At 37.7% G+C, this 26,822-nt stretch overlaps 1 protein-coding gene and 1 long non-coding RNA gene across 9 annotated transcripts in view; one reads left to right on the forward strand and one right to left on the reverse strand.

Annotated features, from left to right (window-relative positions):
• The window catches only part of LOC105728481 (uncharacterized), an 81,734-nt gene extending 67,898 nt beyond the window's left edge, over positions 1-13,836 (forward strand). For all 6 annotated transcript variants that reach the window (XR_010338560.1, XR_010338558.1, XR_010338557.1 and 3 more), the window contains one exon: positions 10,718-13,836. This is a non-coding gene — a long non-coding RNA (uncharacterized LOC105728481). The remainder of the gene's footprint in view (positions 1-10,717) is intronic.
• BAZ1A (bromodomain adjacent to zinc finger domain 1A) overlaps positions 1-26,822 on the reverse strand; it is a 112,877-nt gene that overhangs the window by 12,504 nt on the left and 73,551 nt on the right. For 2 of the 3 annotated variants that reach the window (XM_012468772.2, XM_064365785.1), the window contains exons 11-20: positions 26,655-26,801; positions 20,734-20,829; positions 20,385-20,609; positions 18,449-18,614; positions 17,821-17,934; positions 15,104-15,228; positions 11,179-11,775; positions 8,982-9,145; positions 8,242-8,396; positions 6,050-6,198 (exon numbers count right to left, since the gene is read on the reverse strand). In XM_012468772.2, the coding sequence (XP_012324195.2) occupies positions 6,050-6,198; positions 8,242-8,396; positions 8,982-9,145; positions 11,179-11,775; positions 15,104-15,228; positions 17,821-17,934; positions 18,449-18,614; positions 20,385-20,609; positions 20,734-20,829; positions 26,655-26,801 (1,938 nt within the window). The remainder of the gene's footprint in view (positions 1-6,049; positions 6,199-8,241; positions 8,397-8,981; positions 9,146-11,178; positions 11,776-15,103; positions 15,229-17,820; positions 17,935-18,448; positions 18,615-20,384; positions 20,610-20,733; positions 20,830-26,654; positions 26,802-26,822) is intronic. The other variant, XM_012468795.2, reaches the window with a different exon arrangement.

A 26,822-nucleotide genomic window follows, 5' to 3' on the forward strand; every position in this document is an offset into this window, starting at 1 on the left:
GGAAATAAGTCTCCCTGAGGATCAAGCAAAGCCTTGAACAGGTTTAAAACCGGAAAAAACACAGCTAAGATTTTAAAGTACTCTAGGGTTGCTAGTGACCTCAAGTGAATGGTAGAAACAAGTACAAATCTTTGCAAATTCTCTCTGAAGACATTTCCACAGATCAAGTCTGAGGAATGAGAGTTAATCAAAACCACAGGGCACATGTGGAAAGAAAACACTAAGTGAAAGCCAGCAGAATCAAACTCATTTAAGACTTCAGATATTAGAATAAGAAACAGAATATAAAATAACTGTGTTCAATATGCTTTTAAAAAGTAAAAGTTTAAAATATGAATAAATAACCAGGCAGTCTGAAAAAGAACCAGTTAGAACTTTTCAAAATAATTGAGGTTAAAAACTGAGACAAAAACACAATGGATGGGTCAAATGGCTCTTCAAAGCTGAAGAAATATTAATGAAGTTGGGAAAATACAAAGATATTATTTAGACTGCAGCACTGATAGTATTTTTCCATCTTTATGTTGCTTTGTTTTAGGTGTGTCTTTTGTAGACAGTCTATAAACCAGCTAGATTTTATGTTAATACAATCTTTTTTTTTCAATTTTATTCACTTTCCCTGCCAACTATCCATAACGGTCTCTAACTTTTAATTGGAGATGGATGTAGCGGCTCACACCTGTAATCCCAGCAGTTTGGCAGGCTGAGGCAGGTGGATCACGTGAGGCCAGGATTTTGAGACCAGCCTTTCCAACACGGTGAAACCCCATCTCTATTAAATATACAAAAATTAGCCAGGCGTGGTGGCGAGTGCCTGTAATCCCAGCTACTTGGGAGGCTGAGGCAGGAGAATTGCTTGAACCTGTGAGGCAGAAGTTGTAGATTGTGTACTGTACTCCAGCCTGGGTGACAAGAGCAAGACTCTGTCTTTAAAAAATATATATATATGTGTGTGTATATACTATATATAAATAAATTGGAAAGTACAGTCCACTTAAATGATTTATTTCTCCCCTCTCATTGTGAGTTTTTTACTTGTCTTGGTTTTAAAAATATAAGCCTTCATAAAAAGTTTTGGCCTGAGCAGGGCCTCCAAGGAATGAGGTAGCAATAATAGTTCAAAGATGATGATCTGTCTGGGTAAATCAGAGAATACTCTCATTGGTAATGGCAAGGAATAAGGTTGCAGAGGTCAATGAAGGAATGGGAAAAAAGATAAATTATGAAGAACTTTTGGAATCTTGGAAATTAGTTTAATGATTTTTTAATGCAAAGGTTGGTGAAATGCTATGGGATTTGATTAACGAGGTGGTTTAAGAAAATTAAACCAGCGGTAGCTCAAAGCCCAATTCTTATTCTAATCCATAATGAATGTACCTATTTTTCTATTTTTGCATAGTACTGATACAAGTATCAGTAGAAGTATAAAATACAGTATATACGATTCCATTTTTCTGTTGTTTCTTTATATTAAACTTTGCTTTGGCCCCAGATTACACAACTGTAAAGGGGAGAATATGTCTTGTTTCTCTTTTATCTTCTATTATGCTAGCACAGATAAATTCTTCAAGAAATTATTAAAAGGATCTTACTAATATAAAATATTGGCGGTCACATCAAATATTAACTGGGAGACTTCACACTGTTCAATGGCCACTATACAGTAATCCATGTGACCAGGACGGGCTTCTCTAGGGGATGCAACATAAAAACTCTTGCCCTATGTCTTTCCAAGCTAGGAAAAGGAAAAAAAATGCTGTGAATAAAATACTTTATGTGAAACAAGTAAACATAAGTTCCACAGCCATTCATTCTTTTTACTAAGTATACGAAGATACACCAATGTCAACTTTGTATATGCCAATTTAGAAGAGTAATTAGCTGAGGTGTGAAATATAGAAAGGAAAACGCTAGGAAGATAATATTTTTAGCTTACTCCCAAGTCCATTCCCTTCAAAAAAATCAAATCCAAAGTTTTCCTTCAAAAGCTAAATATGCAAATCAGTATTCAGCCATAGAAAGAATAAAATCATAATTCTTTAAAAAGACAACACACAAAATTTCTTTAAAAAGTTAAAAATTTACCATCTCTCACACTAGATTGATCTTCCTCTCTCTTTTTCTTGTCCTTTTTTTTTCTATCTCCCTTTTGATCCTTATTAATTTCTGTGTTACCTAATTTCAAATTGATAAAGTTAGCTGAGGATTTTTTTTCATAGCTTAAGGGTTTAACCATGACTTTAAAAATAATGGAAATATCAATCTTAAAAAATATCCTCATGTCTTACCTAAAACAATTAATAAAACAAGATTTTATCTTCCCCAAATGAAAAAAAGTCTACTTTTATCAGTATGATTAATCTCTAGAATAAAAGGGACATATTAGAGAAGGTAGAACATAAGCAGAATTTTTATTTTTTACATGCTTCCTCAGGAAACTGAAACTATTTCTGAAGCTAGATTGGGAAAATGCCTACTATGATTAATTTACTATGCTGAAATATTATCAGGTGAATGGAGAATTTCAATATATATTCCATCTTAAATATTCATAAAGTAAAACCTGCTTTTCCTTCCCCAATTAATGATATTCTTGATTACTTTATTTCAGATGCCTATCTCCATCTCCTGCTGTCCTGTGCAAAACAGATCTTTCAAAGGCTTAAGTTATTCCAGTAACTTTTTATGGAGCACCAACAGTAGACACCCATGTTATAAATGACCAACATTTGACTTTGACCAAAATTTAACTTTGATACTGCCAAAGTAACAAACTTTTCTTATTTCACTTATTTCTTAAGACCCTGAATTACAATTTTTTTTTTTTTTTTTTTTTTTTGTGAGACGAAGTTTCGCTCTTGTTACCCAGGCTGGAGTGCAATGGCGCGATCTCAGCTCACCGCAACCTCCGCCTCCTGGGTTCAGGCAATTCTCCTGCCTCAGCCTCCTAAGTAGCTGGGATTACAGGCACACGCCACCATGCCCAGCTAATTTTTTGTATTTTTAGTAGAGACGAGGTTTCACCATGTTGACCAGGATGGTCTCGATCTCTTGACCTTGTGATCCACCTGCCTTGGCCTCCCAAAGTGCTGGGATTACAGGCGTGAGCCACTGCGCCCGGCCCAATTTTTGTTTTTTTTGAGACAGAGTTTTGCTCTTGTTGCCCAAGCTGGAGTGCAGTGGCGCAATCTCAGCTCAAGACAACCTCCACCTCCAGGGTTTTCAAGCGATTCTCCTGCCTCAGCCTCCCTAGTAACTGGGATCACAGGTGTGGACCACCACACCTGGCTAATTTTGTATTTTTAGTAGAGACAGTGTTTCTCTGCATAGGTCAGGCTGGTCTCAAACTCCTGACCTCAAGTGATCCACCCACCTCAGCCTCACAAAGCACTGGGATTACAGGCGTGAGCCACTGCGCCCGGCCCTGAATTACAATTTTCTATCTTTTGGGATGAAATTAATGTTTGAAAAATCACCGTATACAAACCAGCATAAGGAACAGTATCTCTCATATAACCTACTAGACAAGTTTAACACCTCTCAGTATTAATCTTTTTCTTTGTCTAAATATTTAATGAGATGTTAGGATGAAAACACAGACATACTAAACAATCAATCTGATTCCCCCCCTTCAACTTATAAAACACTTTAATGAAAATTTCAGAAGTGGGAAAATAAGCAGTATTGCATCTTATTCTTTTACTCTTTTGGAATCATAGTGTTAGTAGTAGCAGTATCTTACATTTATAAAAGCTGCATGATTTACAAATAATTTTAAATTGAAATTTTAAATGTGGTAATTGTGTATTAATATGTGGTTGTAATAAATAGAATGATCCCTTGTATGCATAACTGGATTTAGACAAAGAAAATACTAAGACACACTGAAGACTGGGAAATAAAAGTAACATCAAATACCAACTCAAATTACCTTTGGGAGCTGTGATTATACCTATTTTATTTCTTTTTTTAAAAAATTATTTATTTAACTTTAGGTGCATACTATATCTGGCATTTCTCCCCATGTTATCCCCCCGATCCTCCCCTTCCTCCCCACCCCCCGCTGTCTCTCCCCTACCCCCTCAACTGCCCCCCGTGTGTGATGCTCCTCTCCCTGTGACCACGTGTTCTCATTGTTCAGCACCCACCTATGAGTGAGAACATGTGGCGTTTGGCTTTCTGTTCTTGTGTAAGTTTGATTATACATATTTTATTTCTTATAATTGGTACTTTCAATGTGGTCAGTGCGTTATTAAGCTCATGGTAGGATTATCAATTTATAAAAGTGTGAACAGACTTAATGAGATACTGGCCACAAACTCTTCAATTGAAAAGTTTACAAATATAGTCACATTTCAAAACTGCTCTGATTACATTGTCTATTTATGAAAACTTTGTTCTAATACTCAATATTATTAAAAAATTATTTTTATGTTTTACTTTTTAGAGATAGAGTTTCACTCTTGTTGCCTAGGCTGGAGTACAATGGTGCAGTCTTGGCTTACTGCAACCTCTGCCTCCTAGCTTTAAGTGATTCTCCTGCCTCAGCCTGCCAAGTAGCTGGGATTACAGGCATGTGCCACCACACCCAGCTAATTTTGTATTTTTAGCAGAGACAGGGTTTCACCATGTTGGTTAGGCTGGTCTTGAACTCCTGACCTCAGGTGATCCACCCGCCTCCGCCTCCCAAAGTGCTGGGATTACAGGCGTGGAGCCACCACTCCCAGCCCAAAAAATTATTTAAGAATTTTAGTCAATTCAGGTAGTTCTTTCAATATGAACCAAAAAGATATGGTTTAACAAAGTTATTTCTTCTGTGATCCCATTACAATATAAATATCTCAATATGGTGAGTTATAAGTTAAACATCTTAAAAAGAATTTTAGAATTCTGAAACAGGTATTTTCCAAAAACAATGATTAGGTTCCTCGATTAGTCCCTAAAAATCCAATAATTTCATAAATTGCCAAAAAGTGATACAGATAGTATTATTCCTCACTATAAAGTATAGAGCATTTCCTCATCTGTGTTTCTTTTAAAACTTGGTGTTTCTAATTTAGCACTTCTTATATAGCATGTGGGTCAGTGACCCTTATCATTAAACTATGCCCCAAATGGTAATCTTTTCAGTCACTTATTTGGGGTTCTCTTTTAAATAACAGAAAAAAAAGTTACACATAATCTTTGATTATTCAAGGTCTGACTAGTTATAGGTTTTGGCGGTCTTTTTTTTCTTTTAAAGAGATAGGGTCTTAGACTGTCACCTAGGGCACAGTGCAATGGTGTGGTCATAGCTCATTGTAACCTCAAATTCCTGGGCTCATGCGATCCTCTCACCTCAGTCTCCCCAAGTGGCTGGGACTACAGGTGTATGCCATGAGGCCTGGCTAATTTCTTTTTTTAATTTAGTAGAGATGGAGTTCTTTTTTTTTTTTTTTGAGACGGAGTTTCGCTCTTGTTACCCAGGCTGGAGTGCAATGGCGCGATCTCGGCTCACCGCAACCTCCGCCTCCTGGGTTCAGGCAATTCTCCTGCCTCAGCCTCCTGAGTAGCTGGGATTACAGGCACGCACCACCGTGCCCAGCTAATTTTTTGTATTTTTAGTAGAGACGGGGTTTCACCATGTTGACCAGGATGGTCTCGATCTCTTGACCTCATGATCCACCCGCCTCGGCCTCCCAAAGTGCTGGGATTACAGGTGTGAGCCACCGCCCCCGGCCAAGATGGAGTTCTTACTATATGTTGCCCAGGCTGGTCTAAAACTCTTGCGCTGAAGCAATTCCACCTCAGCCTCCCAAAATGCTGGGATTACAGTCATGAGCCACTGTGCCTAGCTGGTAATCTTTCTTTTAATGAAACTCTTCACAAAAGACTGTATTATTTTAAAAATAAACCTCCTTAAAATAACTCATTTAAAAATGAAAACATAATCTGAAGTTTTTAAGATTAGTTTATCAATTTGATTATGTCAGCCAATAAAGTTCTATTAATTAAAGGACAACTCAAAATTACTTATAACTTATATTTTGAAATAAAAACAGATACTTACCAAGTGGAGCTTTCAGAAAACGCCGCTCAATGCCCTGCTCTATTTGAAAGAGTGCCATTGCCAGATAATGAACCACACTGCTCACTGATTGTGGTGTACTTGCATTAGTTGATGCAGTACTTGGAGTTTCTGTTTTTATCCCCAAAAGTCTACAATTAAAACATTTAAAAGTTTATGGTACTTAAAAACAATATTAATTATAACTTGAGTCCATTCATTGATTCAAATGCTTATTTCCACCTTTGTAAAAAAATCACTTCCTCAATCTCAAGGACCTACGGTAAACTAATAGGGAAGGGAGATTCATTTAGAAGGACTAAAGGTAAATATTTGAAGGAGAGAAAGTAGAAGAGGGAAGGCTTATGGGAAAGGTTTGAGAGAGGTGACATTGTAATGGGCCTTAAAGCCTAAGTATCTTGGGCAGCTTATCTCTATTTCTCTTGTTTCAACATTTTTTCTTGCTTCAAACTACTGGGTAGGATTTATTGCTACCTAACTAGTTCATTAACCTCCAGTCTTGCTCCCTCTTCATTAAATCTCCACACTCCAGTGAAAATAATCACTTTTTGTTTTTTTTTCTGAGATGCAGTCTGGCACTGTTGCCAGGCTGGAGGGCAGTGACACGATCTCAGCTCCCTGCAACCTCTGCCTCCCAGATTCAAACAATTCTCCTGCCTCAGCCTCCCAAGTAGCTAGGATTACAGGTGTCTGCCACCATGCCCAGCTAATTTTTTGTATTTTCAGTAGAGATGGGGTTTCACTATGTTGGCCAGGCTGGTCTCGAATGCCTGACCTTGTGATCCACCTGCCCTGGCCTCCCAAAGTGCTGGGACTACAGGCATGAGCCAACACAACCGGCTTAAAATGATCACGTTAAAGTGCAAATTCATTAACTCGAAGCCTTTGTACATGGTTTTTCTTCCCAGTGTCTTATTTTCCTCAACTTTAGGGTTCAGCTTTGTGGTCACTGCCTCTTGTACTTCCTTTACTATCTCCCATGTTCCCCTAAGACAGGTAGCCCTCCCATCTACTTCATTTGCACGGGGTATAACCTTCTATCAGCACCCCGTTCTAGTAAATATAATGCTGGCCTCATGTATCTCCATTGTTCCCTTCTAGATGACAAACTGCTTAAAGGCACATAATATCCAAAATAATCTTGAAAAAAAAAGTATAGATATATGGATATAGGTTCTGGTTAATAATATTTAATACTTATATATATTTATTTAGAGAAAAGGTCTCATTGTTGTTCAGGCTGGAGTACAGTGGCACAATCATTATTAGCTCACTGCAGCTTTGAAGCCCTGGGATACAAAGCTAGAGTCGATGGGACTACAAGTGCATGCCAGCCGGTGGTGGTGGCTCACACCTGTAATCCCAGCACTTTGGGAGGCCAAGGTGGGTGGATCATGAGGTCAGGAGATTGAGACCATCCTGGCCAACACGGTGAAACCCTGTCTGTACTAGAAATACAAAACTTAGCTGGTCGTGGTGTTGTGTGCTTGTAATCCCAGCTACTTGGGAGGCTAAGGCAGGAGAATTACTTGAACCAGGGAGTTGGAGGTAGTAGTGAGCTGAGATTGAGCCACTGCACTCCAGCCTGGCAACAGAGCGAGACTCCGCCCCCTCTCCAAAACAAAAACAAAAAAATTAGCATGCCACCATGCCCAGCTAATTTCAAAAAAAATTTTTTTTTTTCTTTTTTTAAAAACAGACAGGATTTCTCACTATGTTGCCCAGGCTGGTCTCCAACTCCTGGCTTCAAGCAGTCTTCCTGCTTCAGCCTCCCGAGTAGCTGAGACTACAGGCCCATGCCATCTTGCCTGGCTCAAACAATATTTAAGTCTACCAGAATTTACCAATTTACTAAGTTTCCCTACAGAAAAGAAAAATGATAGTATATGTACTTTCTGAAATTAATAAAACCTTAAGTTCAAAGATTTAAAAAAATACTCGAGAAATTATCATTATTCTAATAAACTGTCTTTTGGTTGCATTAGTACAAAGTGGAGTAACAAAGATCCTGAGTTTTAGAAAATGATTATTCCAGTGGTCTTCATGACAAGTTGTAAAAATAAGAAAAAGCAACATACTTACTAAAAAAAAAACAAAAAAAACAAAAAACACACACACACAACTTAATATGGCAAAGAAAAGTAATGGTTACTTTGGAAAAAATCCTTTTGTACCTGTCTTTTACTATGACCTTTGTTTGTTCATCAATTTCCATCTCTTCCACATCTTCGTTCACAGTTTTAATTATCCCATTTTCCTTGTTTTCCTCACTTAACAGCTCATACCGTCCACTTTCTAATGCTGATCTCCAGATCTGTCGATCTGTAACCTGTAACAAAATTCAAACTTACTAACCATGAAAAATGTAATATATTGTTTCTGAGAGGTATGAAGTTCAATATACATATAAAATCAATTCATGGATATTTTAGAAATGATTATGAATTAAAAAGGGATCTAAAAATTAGGTTACTAAGTGGCCAAACTGGAATTCATATTCTTCATAGATGAAAACCTTACTTTCTGTATAAATACATCACAAACAGTTCTAAGATTGGTCACTTGATAGCAGCAAAAAAGTGGCAGATGATGGCAAAGGCATGAACAGAATACATTATCAGCCATGAATTACAGATTTTAAAAAGGTGACAAAGATACCAACAAATGAATGACTCATCAGAGAAGGCAGGGGCTAGTCAAGGAAGAAGAAAATATCCTTATACATTTCAACATATGATGAAAATCTCATAAAAAATATTTTGATGCAGGGGAATAAAGTTTTCATAAAAAATTTATCACTCTCTAGTGTTTATTCAAAACACACATGCCTTGTCTATGTCACGTAGATAACAAATATGACCAAAATTCTGGACCAAGCAGATTAGACAAATTAAAAAGGTGAACAGGTACAAACCTTGATTGCTCCTAATGTTCCTTGGTAGATTCTGTCTTCAATATCTAAAAGAAAATCTCTCAGCCTCAATTCAAGTTGCTTTTCTGCAGACATCTGAGATGGATCATATGTACTGGAAGATCTTCCCCGACTATATGTTGGTTTGCTATCAGGCTGAGGTTTGTCTGAAATAGTAATCAAATACTTTTATCATGACTTTCTTATTAAAAACTACAATTATTCCATGTAATTTTTATGATCTTGAAATAATGGATGTAAAAGTGCTTTGTAAATCCTCAAGTGCCACAAATGAATGAATGAATGAATGAATGAATATCATTTATCTTACAAAGCCCCTTGTACAGCTATTCAGGAGGCTGAGGCAGGATTGCTTGAGCCCAGGAGTTTGAGTCTGCAGTGAAACTATGATTATGCCACTGTACTCCAGCCTGGGCAACACAGCGAGACCCTGTCTCTAAATAAATAAAGTCCTTGTATCCAGAATATATAAAGAACTTTTACAGCACAATAAAAAGACAACCCAATTTAAAAATGGGCAAAGGATCTGAAAAGATATTTAAGAAAGATATACAAATGGCCAATGAGCACATGAAAAGATGCTCAACAATGGCCAGGCACAGTGGCTCATGCCTGTAATCCCAGCACTTTGGGAGGCCAAGGCAGGTGGATCACCTGAGGTCAGCAGTTCAAGACCAGCCTGGCCAACATAATGAAACACAAAAGAAAGAAGTAAAAACACTTCTCAACTATCAAACCAATCTGACAACAACCGAAATAACAGAGAAATTTAATTCCAACATATTATCAAAGTCAAGGCAGATTATCAGGGGTCCAAGCTCTTTCTATCTTGTTGGTACTGCCATCCTTAGTTTTTCTGTCCTTCTCATGTTCCAGAATGATTTATCACTATGTCTGCATTCTAGCTAGTTGGAAGTGGGTAGGAAGAAAGGGAAGCACAGCCCAGAGGGTACACACAATGCTTCTGATCCTGTATCTTTGAACAAAGAAACCCCATCTCTACTAAACATACAAAAAATTAGCTGGGCCTGGTGGTAGGCACCTGCTATCCCAGCTACTTGGGAGGCTGAGACAGGAGAAACACATGAACCTGGGAGGCGGAGGTTGCACTGAGCCGAGACCGCACCATTGCACTTGAGCATGGGCAACAGGAGTGAAATTCTGTCTCAAAAAAATAAATGGCTGTGTGCGGTGGCTCACACCTGTAATCCCAGCACTTTGGGAGGCCAAGGTGGGCAGATTACCTGAGGTTGGGAGTTCGAGACTAGCCTGACCAACGTGGAGAAACACTGTCTCTACTAAAAATACAAAATTAGCCAGGCGTGGTGGCACGCACCTGTAGTCTCAGCTACTCGGGAGGCTGAGGCAGGAGAATTGCTTGAACCCAGCAGGCGGAGGTTGCGGTGAGCCAAGATCACACCATTGCACTCCAGCCTGGGTAACCAGAGTGAAACTGTCTCAAAAAATAAATAAATAACAAAAAAGAATTGTGATCTGTAGTTTTTAATCCTGAAAAAAAAATTAAAGTAGTCATGGTAACATACCCCTAAATTTAAGCAATTCTTTTTTAAAATTTAATTTAATTAAAATGTTTTTAGCTCTATTTTCTACCCCACAGGAAACAAGTAAGCAATTCTTTACCTAGAGACTCTCATTTATTAATACAAAAACTCACATCTAAAAATGCCTTACTGCTTTTTCTTATTTGTCATCAACAGACGAACCATCAAACAGGAAATACTGCTCTCCAACCTGCCCTTGAAGCCAAGCTCCAAAGAAGTGATCATTAGTGGAACTTCTCCCTGGACTCTCAGTCAAAACCCTTAATGAGTAACCTCAGTCTCCAATGATCTGTCCAAAATTGATGGTGGCCTTAAAGTCTATTCTTGGCTTTCAGAGTCTGCTGACCAAGGAATAAGGAGATCAGGAAGAATATGTATCTTGTTACACCATAGATGTGTTCCTCATAATTCAAATATAAGCCAGCGGAATTTAGATAATCTTGTTTCTATAAAGAAATACATTCCTAAACTCTAACTTGCAAACTAAGAGGATAACCTAAATTAAAGATGAGGTGTTGTAAATGTATTTCTAATAGCTTGAAAAAATGCTTAATCCTGAATGACCAGAGATTAGGGGGAGGAAAAAAAATAAAAAATAATTTTCATTGAAAATTTACCTGAAAAATGAAATTTCTCTTCAGAAAAACGGGCTAGCTGTGCATATATTCTGCTTTTCTCTTGTAACAAAGTTTCTTTTAAGGCACTTTCTCTATGTCCTCTAGAATTAAGAGCTTCGATAAGCTGGTCTAGCTGTTCACAGGAACTGTAAAAGCACCATCGATTTGGCTTATGCACTGGTTTTGGCAGCTGCACAGAATGGTCACATGGACCTTGGTCAATGTTGGAGGTAGATTCAGACATCAAAGGCTCTCCAGTTTTAGTGGATACCTGAGGATCTTGAGACTGTACATTATTTTGAAATGATGAAGGTCTAGGCAACAGCATGTCTTCAGTAAGACCAGAATAATCTTCTTCAATAAAGAGTCCAGGAATAGAAGGGAAAATCCAGTATCGTCTATACATGCGGTCACGACCCAAGGGAAAGATATTGGTACAAGCTATGGCACTTTGGATTTTTTCTAAGAGCTCTTTCTCTTTTCGTTGGTGTTCCTGTTTTAATGCTTCTTCCTCATCAGCAGTAAGAGGATCTCTTGTTACACAGTTGATCTCTTCTTGCCTTGTAAATTCTTTAAATCCATTTTGTCCTCTTTTCCCTATAGTTAAAATAAAATGTTTCATCATCAGTGTATTTCAAATTTCCATTAGAAAAATATGAGATACAAAGTTACCCTAAGTTATTAGGTGTTGTGGACTAAACTGTGTCCCCTCCCCACTGAAGCCCTAACCTCCAATGTGACTGTATTTGGAGATACAATCTTTAAGGAGGTAATTAAGGTCATAAAGGTGGGGCCTTAATCCAACATGATTGGTGTTACTAACACTCTATTAGTAAGAAATCAATATAGTTATATCTAAAGGGGCATGCAAAATCTGTAATTTCCATACTGGTAAGTACAGTAGAGTATGTTAGTTATCCTTCAGTAGTCATCCCAGTCCTTCCTCTATGGCAGGAATCACAGCAAACTACTTCTGGAGAGGACTAGCTTATAAATATTTGTCTTTGTGGATCTTATGGTCTTCACAGTTATTCAGTTCCACTATTGTGGCCCAAACCAATAACAGGCAACACGTAGACAATGAGCATGGCTATGGTTCAATATAACTATTTATGGACAGTGAAATGTGAATTTCACATAATTTTCACTTATCACAAAGTATCATTCTTCTTTTTTTTCCACCATTTAAAATGTAGAAATGCAGCTGAGTGTGGTGGCTCATGCCTGTAATCCCAGCACTTTGGGATTACAGCCGAGGTGGGTGGATCACCTGAGATCAGGAGTTCGAGACCAGCCTGGCCAACATGGTGAAATTCCATCTCTACTAAAAATACAGAAATTAGCTAGGCGCGGTAGCAAGTGCCTGTAATCCCAGCGACTTGGGAGCCTGAGGCATGAGAATCGCTTGAACCCAGGAGGTGGAGGTTGCAGTGAGCCAAGTCACACCAGTGCACTCCAGCCTGGGGGAGAGAGTGACACTGTGTCTCCAAAAAAAAAAAAAGGTCCCATGATAGGCTGTCAAAAAAAAAGGAAAAATCCTTTTTAGCTTATAGCTTATGAGTTATACAAAAACAGGGCGGGGCTGGGTGAGGTAGCTCACACCTGTAATTCCAACACTTTGGGAGGCCGAGGTAAGTGGATCATTTGAGGCCAGGAGTTTGAAACCAGCCTGACCAACATGGTGAAACCCCATCCCTACTAAAAGTATAAAACTCAGCCAGCTGTGGTAGCATGTGCCTGTAATGCCAGCTACTTGGGAGGCTGAGGCAGGAGAATCGCTTGAACCCTGAAAGCAGAGGTTGCAGTGAGCCAAGATGGCACCACTTCACCCCAGCCTGGGCAACACAGCAAAACTCCGTTTCAAAAAACAACAACAACAAAAAAATGGGGCAGGCCAGATTTGGCATACAAACTGTTATTTACTAACTACTGGTATAAGGTAATAGAACCACTTGTTTTTAGCTGGGCACTTAACAACCCAAAAGGACGTTTCCCACGGTAGGTATGACTACATCAAAAACTTTTGTTCAAAGATACAGGATCAGAAGCATTGTGTGTACCCTCTGGGCTATGCTTCCCTTTCTTCCTACCTGCTTCCAACTAGCTAGAATGCAGACATAGTGATAAATCATTCTGGAACATGAGAAGGGCACAAAAACCCTAAGGATGGCAGTACCAACAACACAGAAAGAGCTTAGACCCCTGATAATCTGCCTTGACTTTGATACTATGTTGGAATTAAATTTCTCTGTTGTTTCGGTTGTTGTCAGATTGGTTTGATAGTTGGGAAGTGTTTTTTCCTTCTTTCTTTTGCTTGAAAGAGTCTGTTTAAGATTGGAATTATCTGCTTTTTAAAAAATGTGGCAGAATTCACTTATAAAGTTGTCTAGGACTGATGTTTTCTCTGCAAAAAAATTTTAGTACTGATTCAAGTCCTTTAATGGTTTAAGACCATCCACATTAAAGAATTTCTTTACAAATCCATTTTGATAATTTGTATTTTTCTAGGATTTAATTTTTGCATATATTTTCAAATTTATTGTCAAAACATTATATATTATCTCCTTTAAATTCCTACTCTATCTATAGTTATGTTGCCCCCCTTTCAGCCCTAACTTTATTATGATCTCCCTCTTTATAAAAATCAATTTCAACAAATGTTTGTCTACTTTGTGTCTTTCTTAAAATAACACACTTTTGGGTTTGTTGTTCTCTATTTATATTTTTATTTTATTTTTTTGGGAAAGGGTCTTGCTCTCTTGCCCAGGCTGGAGTGTAGTGGCGCTATCAGGGCTCACTGTAGCCTTGACCTCCCAGGCTCAAGTGACCTTCTCACTTAGCCTACTGAGTAGCTGGGACTACAGGTGCATGCCACCATGCCCAGCATATTTTTTTGGGTACTTTTTGTAGTGAGGGGGTTTCACCATGTAGCCAAGGCCAATTTTTGAACTCCTGAGCTTAAACAATCCGCCAACCTTAGCCTCCCAGAATGCTGGGATTACAGGTGTGAGCCACTGCACCTGGCCCTACTATATTTTTATTTTCTGTTTCTATTTTTAGTATGTATTAAAGCTATACATTTCCCCCTAAGTAGAGGGACTATATCCAACAAGTGTTAATACACAGTAATGATTAGTTTTAAATATTTTTTAGTTTCTGTTACGGTTTCTCCTTTGACCCAATATTTAGAAGTATGTTTTAAAGCTCTAATCATATTAGGTTTGCTTTAGAAATCAATAGCATTGTAAGCAGACAATACAGCTTCCATGATACAGTATATTTTCCATCTACTTAGGAGTAACCATTTAGAAAAAAATACAGAAAAAAGATCCCATCCAAATTATAGGCACAGAATTAACTTAAGGATTTCCTTGGATAGTCACTAAATATGATTGGTTAAGGATCCTCAAAATAAATTTGTATCAACAGCTTTTAAAAGATGTCATTTGCTTTGATCTAGCAATTTATAAAATAATTTTAAGGTAGATTTCCATTTTTAGCCATATGATACCAATTATGAGCATTATTGATCTTTGTATCTCTAGCACACAGGAGGCATCCAGTGCATGCTGAATACAAATTACTATTTGGCCCAAATAAAGTAGTGAATGTAAAAATTCAACAAAACTGCTGACTAGCCAAAAATTGAAGTTATGAGAAATTGTCCTATTAAAGACATAGGCATATTATCTCTTCTTTCTAAAGTATAAATGATGTGTAAATAATGACCCAATCATGAATGTACTAGTAAGACTTCATAACACATTTTTATAACTCGGCACAGCTATGAGGTGGGCATTTAAAAAATAAACACAGCCCAGAATCACAAATGAAAGCAATCAATATATTTCAGAGGAGCTGAATAAAATGCTTTATCAGTTAAAAAGAAACAAACAAGAATGCTCTTAAGAAATTTCAGTATTACCCTTTCTGCCTCTTTTATGTGATCCTGGGTCATCTTCATCTTCAGTGACCATATCTTGATCTAATTCCTTTTGCTCTATGTCTTTGCTCTCAGTGCTAGTATCAAAATCTTCCCTTTCTTCCTCCCTTTACAATAAAAACAAAGATGACATTTACTAATGAATATATAATTTCATTTATGAAATATTTATTGCTTATGAGGTACCGGCATTATAGGCTTAGGAAGTAGTGAACAACATGACACAGTTTATGGTCTTGCAGAGAAAACAGATAATTACACAAATCATTTTAAAAATATGTAATAAGTACTAAAACGAGAAGTTCAAGGTACTGTGAAAACATTTCAAGGAGAATGAAACTGACTCTTAGCGATCAAGAAGGTTGGCTTGAAGAAGTGACATTTTACACTGTGAGACCAGGGAGATGGGGAGGAGTGTGTGCTGCAGAGGAATAACATATGCAGTGGCACAGAGCTCAAGAGGATAGAGAGGAGCTTATAATTTTAAGAAAACTGTAAAGGAGAAAGCAGTAATCCAAGAGATAGATGAGAAAAAAAGCAAAGGTCAGATTAGGCTGGGCCTTGTAAGGCCTTATCCAAAAAACAGTAAGAAAAAACCAGAAGAGTTTAGAAAAGGGAAATGATATTAGAAAGTGCTGTAGCCACTGTGTGAAAAATCTTCCTGGGAAAGAAAGTAGATGAGGGGAGATCAGTAAAGAAACCAGTAATAGTAACAGATCAGTAGTGGTCTAGGTGGCTGGCTAGGCCGTGATGGTGGCTTAGAGTAGGAAGGGGAGAAAATGGCAAATAGGGGAGGAGAGAAATTCAGAAATACTAAACAGCCAGAATGAACACAATATGGGTATTTAATTTATTATGTTATTCAAATTAAAACTAAAATTATATACTCTGGTTTCTCTTCAGATCATATAAATCTTTCGCCTTTTACTAAAAACAAAACAAAATTATATAAACCTTGGAATGAATTCCACCATTATGTTCTAAATCCAAAGTCAGGTTTTGCAAGCTCTAATGTAGGAGAGCCAGGGATAATGTAAATGAGTGGGGCTGAATGAATACTTAAAAAATATGAAGACATGAAATCCATACGATGTTACTTTTTTTTAAAAAAATTGAGCTTATATACCATAACAATCTCCATTTTAAAGTGTACAATTTGGTGGTCGTTAGTATATTCACAAGGTTGCCCAATCATTACCACTGTCCAATTCCAGAACATTTTCATCATACCAAAGGACAACTCCATACTCATTAGTGGTCATTTCCCATTTCCTCTTTCCTGCTGCCCCTGGCAAATATGCATCTACTCTCTACTGATTTGCTTCTTCTGGACATTTCATATAAATGGAATCATACAACATGTGGTCTTTTGTGACTAGCGTCTTTGTTTTTTTTTTTTTTGAGATGGAGTCTCATGTTGCCCAGGCTGGAGCACAATCTCGGCTCAATGCAACCTCCACCTCCAGGGCTCAAGGAATTCTCCTGGCTCTACAGGCATTCACCATCACGCTCAGCTAATTTTTTTTTTTTGGAGACAGAGTTTCGCTCTTGTTGCCCAGGCTGGAGTGCAATGGTGTGATCTCGGCTCACTGCAACCTCCACCTCCCGGGTTCAAGCAATTCTCATGCCTCAGCCTCCAAGTAGCTGGGATTATAGGCATGTGACATCATGCCTGGCTAATTTTGTATTTTTAGTAAAGATGGGGTTTCTCCATGTTGGTCTGGCTGGTCTTGATCTCTTGACCTCAGGTGATCCACTCGCCTTGGCTTCCCAAAGTGCTGGGATTATAGGCATGAGCTATCATGACTGGGAGTACAGGTGCATGCCACCACGCCCAGCTAATTTTTGTATTTTTAGTAGTGACGGGGTTTCACCACGTTGACCAGGATGGTCTCGATCTCTTAACCTTGCGATCCGCCCCCCTTGGCCTCCCAAAGTGCTGGGATTACAGTGAGCCACTGTGCCTGGCCTATTGCTCACTTTTCAATTGGGTTGTTTTTAAAAATTTTTATTATTATTATTTCTTCTTTATTTTTTGACATGTAAAAAATTAACTCCCTATTCTGAATCTTTCAGATTTTTATTGTTGAGTTGTAAGAATTCTTTTACATTCTAGGTACAAGTCCCTTATCAGATATATAATTTTGCAAGTATTTTCTTCTATTGCAAGTTTGTGACCTAAGATCTTAAGGCTTATTAATGGATACTTTTACATGCAAGTATTAAAAAGTCAAAGTCAATATACTAATTTTGGAATATTGAGTTTTTTCAGAACTTTCCTTTGCAGATTTCATAAAAAAGATTATTTCTGTTAAATTACTACTTGTTTTCATAGACAATTCCATCCCAAATATTCTAAAATGCAATAAAATACTTGGGTAGTCTCTAAATTACTTAAGGTGCTGTCATCCTCTCCCCTTTATCATCTACCAAAAAACAACCAATCTCAACCCTGTTCTTCTGTAACGCTCAGAAAACTCTGTGAAATACAGTGTACACCCATGATATTGGTGGAAGGGAGAGAGAAATACATTATTGGTTAAAAATAGCCTATTGAGTGTTTTTCTGGGAAATTATCTTGTACCTATAATAAAAAGGCAACTTTTCTAAAAATCTGAAAGCATTTTTACAATTTAACATATCTGATTTTTATTCTTTATGTATGGTAGAGCATGTGAGCAGTGTGATTCAAACCATACCCAATAGATGTGTCTGCCGTTGAATTTCTTTGCTCATCTTCTTTTAGTTTTTCTTGTTTCTCTTTCATTTTTTGTTCTTGCTCCTTAAGTTTTTCTTCCTTCCTTTTACGAATTCTAAAAGTTAAAATGAAATATTGTAGTCTATCTGATACACATATACTTTTCACTTTTAGCACCTTGCCTTTAATCAAATCATAGAAAGTGCTCAAAACATTATAAAACTATAATGTAGTAATCATTCATAAGCTCTTTTTTTTTTTTGAGACACAGTGTCACTCTGCCGCCCAGGCTAGAGTGCAGTGTTGCGATCTCAGCTCACCGCAACCTCTGCCTCCCAGGTTCAAGTGATTTTCGTGTCTCAACCTCCCAAGTAGCTGGGATTACAGACATGCACCACCACGTGCAGTTAATTTTTGTATTTTTAGTTGAGACGGGGGTTTCACTATGTTGGCCAGGATGGTCTTGAACTCCTGATCTCAAGTGATCCACCCTTCTGGCCTCATTCATAAGCTCTTAGTAAAGCCATCAAACAGTATAAGCCAATGCTTATAGCACCATGTGAAATATGGTTTTAAATGCAAAGAAAGAAACAGCTTTCATAAACACAATTATTGCAATTATCTCTTACCTAGCAGCTGCTTCTTCCCTCTCTTTTCGATGTTGTTCTGCTTTTAACTCCCGGAACTCCTGCTTTGCCTGTCGTAATATATCAACATAATCTTCAATAAAATCCCTAGTTGAAACGAGGGTCAGTAGCTTTCCACAGAGAGCATGGAGTATCTTCATTTTTTCTCCTGTCAAAAATTGTTAAATATTTCTATATTATCAATCAATACAAATGAATTGTATTTGAAATTTTAAAATTTGTGGCTCAGTGCAAAAATGCCTAATAAAGAATACGGAGTAGTTTCTCAAACATGTCAATGACATGTCTTCAGAAAAAAGCACCTATGGGCCAGGCACAGTGGCTCACACCTGTAACCCCAGCACTTTGGGAGGCCGAGGCGGGCAGGTCACCTGAGATCAGGAGTTTGAGAATAGCCTGGCCAACATGGTGAAACCTGGTATCTACTAAAAATGCAAAAATTAGCTGGATGTGGTGACATATGCCTGTAGTCCCAGCTACTAGGAAGGCTGAGGCTGGAGAATCGCTTGAACCCAGGAAGCGAAGGTTGCGGTGAGCCGAGATCATGCCACCGCACTCCAGCCAGGGTGACTGAGTGAGACTGTCTCTCTCAAAAAAAAAAAAAAAAAGCAACTTTGAATCCAATTTAACAGCTATTGATATATGAGGCATTTTAAATACTAATGTCTATTTTGTATACTACTTCAGTAAACATGAGAAATTTTATAATTACAAAGAATTATTTTTCAAGTTTTATTTTATTTATTTATTAGAGATGGAGTCTTGCTCTGTCACCCAGGCTGGAGTACAGTGGCACCTTCTGGGCTCACTGCAACCTCTGCCTCCTGGGTTCAAGCGATTCTCCTGCCTCAGCCTCCCGATTAGCTAGGATTACATACAGGTGCACAGCACCACACCCAGCTAATTTTTATATTTTTAGTACAGATGGGGTTTTACCATGTTGGCCAGGCTGGTCTCAAACTCCTGACCTCAGGTGATCTTCCTGCCTTGGCCTCCCAATGTGCTGGAATTACAGGCATAAGCCACTGTGCCCAGCCCTCAAGTTTTAATTTTTGAAGTTCAAATCAATACTAAATTATTATCACATGAATTTTTTAAAAAAATGACAACAGGTAAATTGCTACTTGTCAATGAGTGCACAAAAATACCACCATAAATTATAAAGACTACAAGTGTTAGGAATTAAGGTATTCTACTTTATTGTTCTCTGAAGTATACTAAATTAAACTCTATACTTCTATATGCAATTTAATAAAAAAGGAAGTGAAAAATAGCTTCATCTTAACCTTATATACTGTTTCTCATACCTCAAGTGAATGGCAGGATTTAGCAGCCATTTAGATTTAAACTTCTGATATACTAGTGAATATAAGAGAAAGCTAATTTTCTAGCAAATTCTCACCCTTTTAAACTCAGTAGATGTAGATTAATCATACATTTAAAAATATTAGAAAATCCAAATAAAGACAATCATAAGTAATTAAAGTTAATAAGAATAACAACAGGCCGGACGTGGTGGCTCATGCCTGTAACCTCAGAACTTTGGGAGGATCATGAGATCAGGAGTTCGAGATCAGCCTGGCCAACAGGGTGAAACCTCATCTCTACTAAAAATACAAAAATTAGCCAGGCCTGGTGGTGGGCACCTGTAATCCCAGCCACTCAGGAGGCTGAGGCAGGAAAATCATTTGAACCTGGGAGGCAGAGCTTGCAGTGAGCTGAGACCGTGCCATTGCACTCTAGCCTGGGCAATAGAGCAAGACTATCTTAAAAAAAAGAATAGTAAAAATAGTTTGCTTTCTCTCCTTCAATTTTAATACTAATTTATCATGTAAAATTTCTCATCAGCTCCTTAGTTTTCTGGGCATAAGAGGGTAGGAGTGGGGAGGATATACAAATTCTAACTTGTAAAGCTTACCTGGTGTCAAATCATACACTGAAGTGCTTGACAGTTTCTTCAGTAGACTGGGATTGCTCAAACGAAGCTCCATACAAGCATCATCTGTGGCATCAAATCCTCCTCGTTTTTGATATCTGTACTTTGCATTTGCTGATGTTACATCAGCACCTGAAGCTAAGATGTGCAGTCTGAGGATTTCTGAAAGAGTGCAGCTATCAAGATCCAGACTTTTCAAACTGCAGCCTATAGTTGTTAAAAATGAAATAGTCATTTAGAATATAAACAACAAATACTAAGGAATGTAAATGCACCTTTATAAAATTAAAAATAAAAAGCCAAACAAAAAAAAAACGAAACCCACACATACCCTGGTGTAACTGTGGCCATGCAGCTGCCAAAGATGCAACTGCAGACAGTGCAGATTTTGTGGGGTCTGCATCTTCATCCAAAGCCTCTGTTAAATCTTTAAGGAAATAAATACTTTATTCTAGTGCAAATCAAAGTTTGAATATTTGGGAATAATGCCCGTTTTAAGTGATGAAAGAAACAGCAAACAGCTTAACATTCAAAACCTCAAAGGAACAAACACTAGGTATAAGCATTATTCACAATCTGCCTCATCGCCACCTATAGCTATAAATCCTAAATCATCCACTACACACTGACATTTTCGTAACTTAACAGAAAAGACAATTTCCAAATTACCAATCACATGTAAACAAACATCCCCCCAAAAGATAAAATGCACTTTAGAATTAAAAACAAATCCTCTCACTCAATATAACCTTAGAAAAGTCTACTGTGAAATTTGGAATCTATTTAAAGATACCCCAATATTTTATGAGTTTTTTTTTTTTTTTTTTTTTTGAGATGGAGTCTTGCTCTATCACCCAGGCTGGGGTGCAGTGGCACAATCTTGGCTCACTGCAACCTCTGCCTGCAGGGTTCAAGCAATTCTCCTGTCTCAGCCTTCCGAGTACCTGGGACTACAGGCGTGCGGCACCATGCATGGCCAATTTTTGTATTTTTAGTAGAGACGGGGTTTCACCTTTTTGGTCAGGCTGGTTCCAAACTCCTGACCTCAGGTGACCAACCTACTTCGGCCTCCCTCGTCTCTACTAAAAAGTGTTGCAATTATGGGCATGAGCCACCATGCCCTGCCCTTTTATGAATATTTTAAGATTAAGTCATAACAAAGTATAGGTTGTAGTCATCACAAAATCATCACAGAAAATAAGCTAAAATAACTTAAAGATGGCACTACTGTCACTTAACTATTGATTTATCTTCATTAAAATTTCATTTTTATTTTGAAAATTTTCCAATCTAACAACCAATAGGGGCTAGGCGCCGTGGCTCATGCCTATAATTCCAGCACTTTGGGAGGGTGAGACAGGCTGATCACTTGAGGTCAGAAGTTTGAGACCCACCTAGCCAACATGGTAAAACCCCGTCTCTACTAAAATACAAAAATTAGCCGGGAGTGGTGGCGCATGTCTGTAGTCCCAGGTTGCTTAAACCTGGGAGGCACAGATTGTGGTGAGCTGAGATCTCACCACTGCACTCCAGCATGGGTGATGGAGCAAGACTCTGTCTCAAAAACAAAAACAAAAAAACGAAAAGGAAGATTTCCCTGAATCTTTGAAACAGTCCTTGGCTTACAAATAGGACTAAACAATAAATGTACTGGTACAAATGTATGTAAAGCATTAGTATATCCAATTATTCCTAATTATAATACATAGATTGATGAAAGTTTCAAGTTATGAAAAACCCTTCTGTTACATCACAGTACAGTGTATACAGATTCAGACTAAGAGTCAGATAATGTGTATTCTAGTCTTAGCTATGCTAGTGCCTAGTAATGTACCCTTGAGACAAGTGACTTAATCTGGGCTTCATTTTTCTTTTTCTTTTTGAGACAGGGTCTGACTCTTCACCCAGGCTGAAGTGCAGTGCTGCGATCTCAGCTCATCACAACCTTTGCCTTCAGGGCTCAAGCCATCCTCCTACCTTGGCTTCCCCAGTAGCTGGGTGTAAAGGCCCATGCCACCATGCCCACCTAAGTTTTGTACTTTTTGTAGGGATGGGTTTTGCCAGATTGCCCAGGCTAGTCTCAAATTCCTGAGCTCAACTGATCTGCCTGCCTGGCTTCCTAAAGTGCTGGGATTACAGGTGTGAGCCACCCTGCCCGGCCCATTTTTCTTAAAGGAATTAGTCTAGATCCGAAGTTTTCAAATTCTTCAACAAAAAATATTTACTGAAAGTTCAATATAAAAGAGATTTCTTGTTAAAGTGAGATATGTAGATGAGAATTCTGCCTTTTCATCTTTCCAACTCTCCTGCAGTGGCACTGAACAATTTCTGAACAACTTATAGGGTGCCTTGGATTAGAGTTAGAAAATCACTAGGCTAATCTGCTTCTGTGGTTCTTTAGCCTTCTGCTATATGACTCCCCTACCAAAGTTCACAGTCTGACAAAATTAACCTTAGAGAACAGTCCTTTACTAAAGGAAAAAAGCAGGTCTGCGATCATATCTGATTACAATCATCAACAATTTCATGGCATTTATTACATAGGGCCACACAGGAGAAGCTATCTATAAAATTTACATACATGCAAAAAGTCATTCCTACCAGACTTAATCTAGCCCAAATGACAGATATCATATTTTTCTATAGCAGGAAAATACTAGACCTAAAATTTCCTCAATGTTTATTCTCCACATAAAGCCAAACAAACTTAATTAATGAGCACTCCAAAATTAACAACAGTCCTAGATACAAAGTAAAAGTGTTTTGTCTCTCTTCCTGCAGCAATCACTACATTCAACCTATACAATCTAAAGAAAGTTATAATTTCCTAGGACAAAGGCTATAAAAAGGTCTTTAGGAAATGAAAAACCAATGAAATCTATTTTTAATTGTGTTAAAGTAAAATATATTAAAATATATTCTTTAGCTCTTTATCTATCATATGTCATTCTTAAGAAACTATAAATATCACACTAGGATTTGCTTAGTGTGACAGTCACTTGGGTATATCACACCAAGAGAATAAAGCTAAACTGTAACCAGTGTTTTATGACTATTTGCAACAGATACATTTATTATCATCATAATCTAGAATTAGGAGATTATAATTCTAACACTAGACAATGATATTACAACAAATACACAAAACTATTCTATATAAAGAGGATGTTCTTGTTCCCATACTTTGAAGGGTTTTTAGTTCATGATATAAAACTAAAGAGAGGAACTGATGTATTATATATAAGATTTTTTAAATTGCTAGTCAAAATCTCTCAGGTTTGATATAAAAACAGGGAGACCAAGGGCCAAAGAAATTAGATCTTCTCAAAGACAGATAATTTTACAGGCAATGCCAGAGAAACAAATATTCAAAATTTCAACTTCTTTACCATATTATGAAGCAATATAGTACAGTTGTAATGAGTCTCTAGGCTTGAGCTTGTTTCCAAACATTTCCTTATTAGCCATGTTTCTTCAAACTAAGCCTTTCTTTATATGTAAAATGCAGAAAATAATACCTACCACACAGGAGTAGTATGAAAATTAAATGAAATAATGCGCAGTCTCTTACATCACTTATTAGCTATGTGATCTTCACTAACCATGTAAAATGTGGCCAATAAATAATAGGGAAGTGAGAAAAGAGTGAAAAATGCCAGACTTAATTTTTTTTCCTCCCTAACATTTAAATAAGTTTTTTTTTTTAATTTCTCCTCTGTCCCAGGATGGCGTACAGTGGCACAATCACAGATCACTGCAGCCTCAAATTCCCAGGCTCAAGCAATCCTCTCACCTCAGCCTCCCAAGTAGCTAGGGCTATAGGCATGCACCACTACACCTGGCTTTTACTGATTGATTCACTGATTGATTGAGACAGAGTCTCCCTCTATTGCCCAGGCTGGAGTGCAGTGTCCTGATCTTGGATCATTGCAGCCTCTGCCTCCTGGGTTCAAGGATTCTCCTGCCACAGCTTTTCAAGTAGCTAGGATTACAGGCCTGCGCCACTATACCTGGTTAATTTTTGTATTTTTAGTAGAGATGGGGTTTCACCATGTTGGTCAGGATGATCTTAAACTCCTGACCTCAAGTGATCCTCAGCCTCCCAAAATGCTGGGATTACAGGCATGAGCCACCATGCCCAGCCTTGTTTTATTTTTTGTAGAGACGGGGTCTCACTATGTTGCCCAGGCTAAGTATTTTTAAACAGAGCATTAAAACTTTTATTTAGTGGCTAATACTTACTTAGAGAGATATATCTTATATTTATACATAGTCCTATATAGAGAATAGTTATAAAAAAAACTCACAGATCAATCATGAAAGTGTAATGGTTGGGCAGGGTACGGTGGCTCACACCTGTAATCCCAGCACTTTGGGAGGCTGAGGTGGGCTGATCACAAGGTCAAGAGTTTGAAACCAGCCTGACTAACATGGTGAAATGCTGTCTCTATTAAAAATACAAAAATTAGTTGGGTGTGGTAGTGCGCACCTGTAATCCCAACTACTCAGGAGGCTGAGGCAGGAGAATTGCTTGAACCCGGGAGGTAGAAGTTGCAGTGAGCCGAGATCACACCACTGCACTTCAGCCTGGGCAACAGAGTGAGACTCAGTCTCAAAAAAAAAAAAAAAAAAAAAAAAAAAAAAAGTGTAATGGCAATTCAAACACCAACCATTGCTTATATATTTTTCCTCTATACTAGCAAATTTTCCCATACCGTTTCCTTTTTACTCCATTTTTATCTTCCAAAACTACAAAATTCGTTTGTTTCAAATCTGGAATTAAATACAGCTTTATGACTTGTATTGTTAGAATTTGATCAATAACCCAATAACGTTCTTGGCCACTAATAAATATAATAACTAAAAGAATTATCATTTAATTGACTAAATTATCTGAGATGACAATAGGGGTCATATTGTTTAACATGGTCTTAATAAGGGACCTATGGTGGTTAGCACTCAAGCTAGAGAATATATTTTGCTTAAACTCAGGTTGTAAAATCAAAAGGCAACAAACATCAGATGCATACTCATCAATATCATGTTGCTTCAGAGACCAGGCATAAAGGAAGATGAGCTTGAATTATCTAAAGCCAACGAAACTATCTGACTGGAAGAATGTCCCATCTTTTTGTACCAATATTCTCTCATGAAGATGTCTCCTAACAGTTCTTTCTTATTGTGAATTTTTATGTAACACACTCAAGTATTGTTTAGTCAAGTTTCTGGTCCTAAATCTCATATATGGCAAAGTTCAGGGTATTATTCAGAAGGCCAAATCAATCTCTTAATAGAAATGCTCAACATTTTCTCTGACTGAGGTAAACCCTAAACAAAATTATGTACATACTGTTTTAAAAATATGAAAGGGCTTGCCCTAAGAATTATTCCTACACTAACATGTACAATACACTGACTCCGGATATTTAAGTGTACAGAACTTAAAAGCAAATTATCCAGTTCAAACTAATAAGTAAAATGAAAAAGTAAAATTTTACTTAACTCTGACATAAAAACTGTCAGATCTAAACTGAAATCAGCAGTAGTTATTTTCATTCTAAAGTATTAATTACAATTAAAGTATTTCCTGGCCAGGTGCAGTGGCTCATGCCTGTAATCCCAGCACTTCGGGAGGCCGAGGTGGGTAGATCACATTAGGTCAGGAATTCGAGACCAGCCTGGCCAACACAGTGAAACCCTGTCTCTATTAACAAAATACAAAAATTAGCCAAGCATGGTGGCAGGCATCTGTAATCCCAGCTACTTGGGAGGCTGAGGCAGGAGAATCGCTTGAACCCAGGAGGCAGAGGTTGCAGTGAGCCAAGACTGTGCCACTGCACTCCAGCCTGGTGACAGAGCGAAACTCCATCTTAAAAAAATAGTATATCCTTAGGTGGGGGCAAAAAAAAAAAAAAAAAAATCAGTGTTATAATGCTATTTAGCAGAATCTCTTGTAATTACAGATACTGGTCAATGAAATCTCTAATGCTCCTAAATCATAGGAAAAGTCTAAAGGAATAAAACTAAGATAGATTAAGGGAAATTATCTTTAAGGTCGTCAGACACAGGTTATATTAAAACAAAATTTTTATAAAGTAATCAGTATGTTGTTAGCATATGATTCAACATCGGGTAACCTGAACAACTATATTTTATAAGCATAAAAGCCAACTTAATTTAAAAATAGCCTTTAAAAATTAGTTTCACTACAAAGCTACTATGGTTCAATCAGCAATAATGTTGAACTCTGACCTTTGGTGTCAGCGTCAGTTAGTTGCTCTTTGGCTACCTCCTCTTCTTCTTCAGCTATCGCCTGGAAGATTGCAGTCAGGAAGAAAAAAAGCAATTCACACAGTGGGCCTTCACTGTCATTTCCTACAAGAGCTTCCTCTAATACTTCTGTGAATAAAATGTTTAAAA

Source organism: Aotus nancymaae, unplaced genomic scaffold (genome assembly GCF_030222135.1).
Source record: "Aotus nancymaae isolate 86718 unplaced genomic scaffold, 86718_ANA_hifiasm-v0.15.2.pri h1tg000062l, whole genome shotgun sequence".
Lineage (NCBI taxonomy): Eukaryota > Metazoa > Chordata > Mammalia > Primates > Aotidae > Aotus > Aotus nancymaae.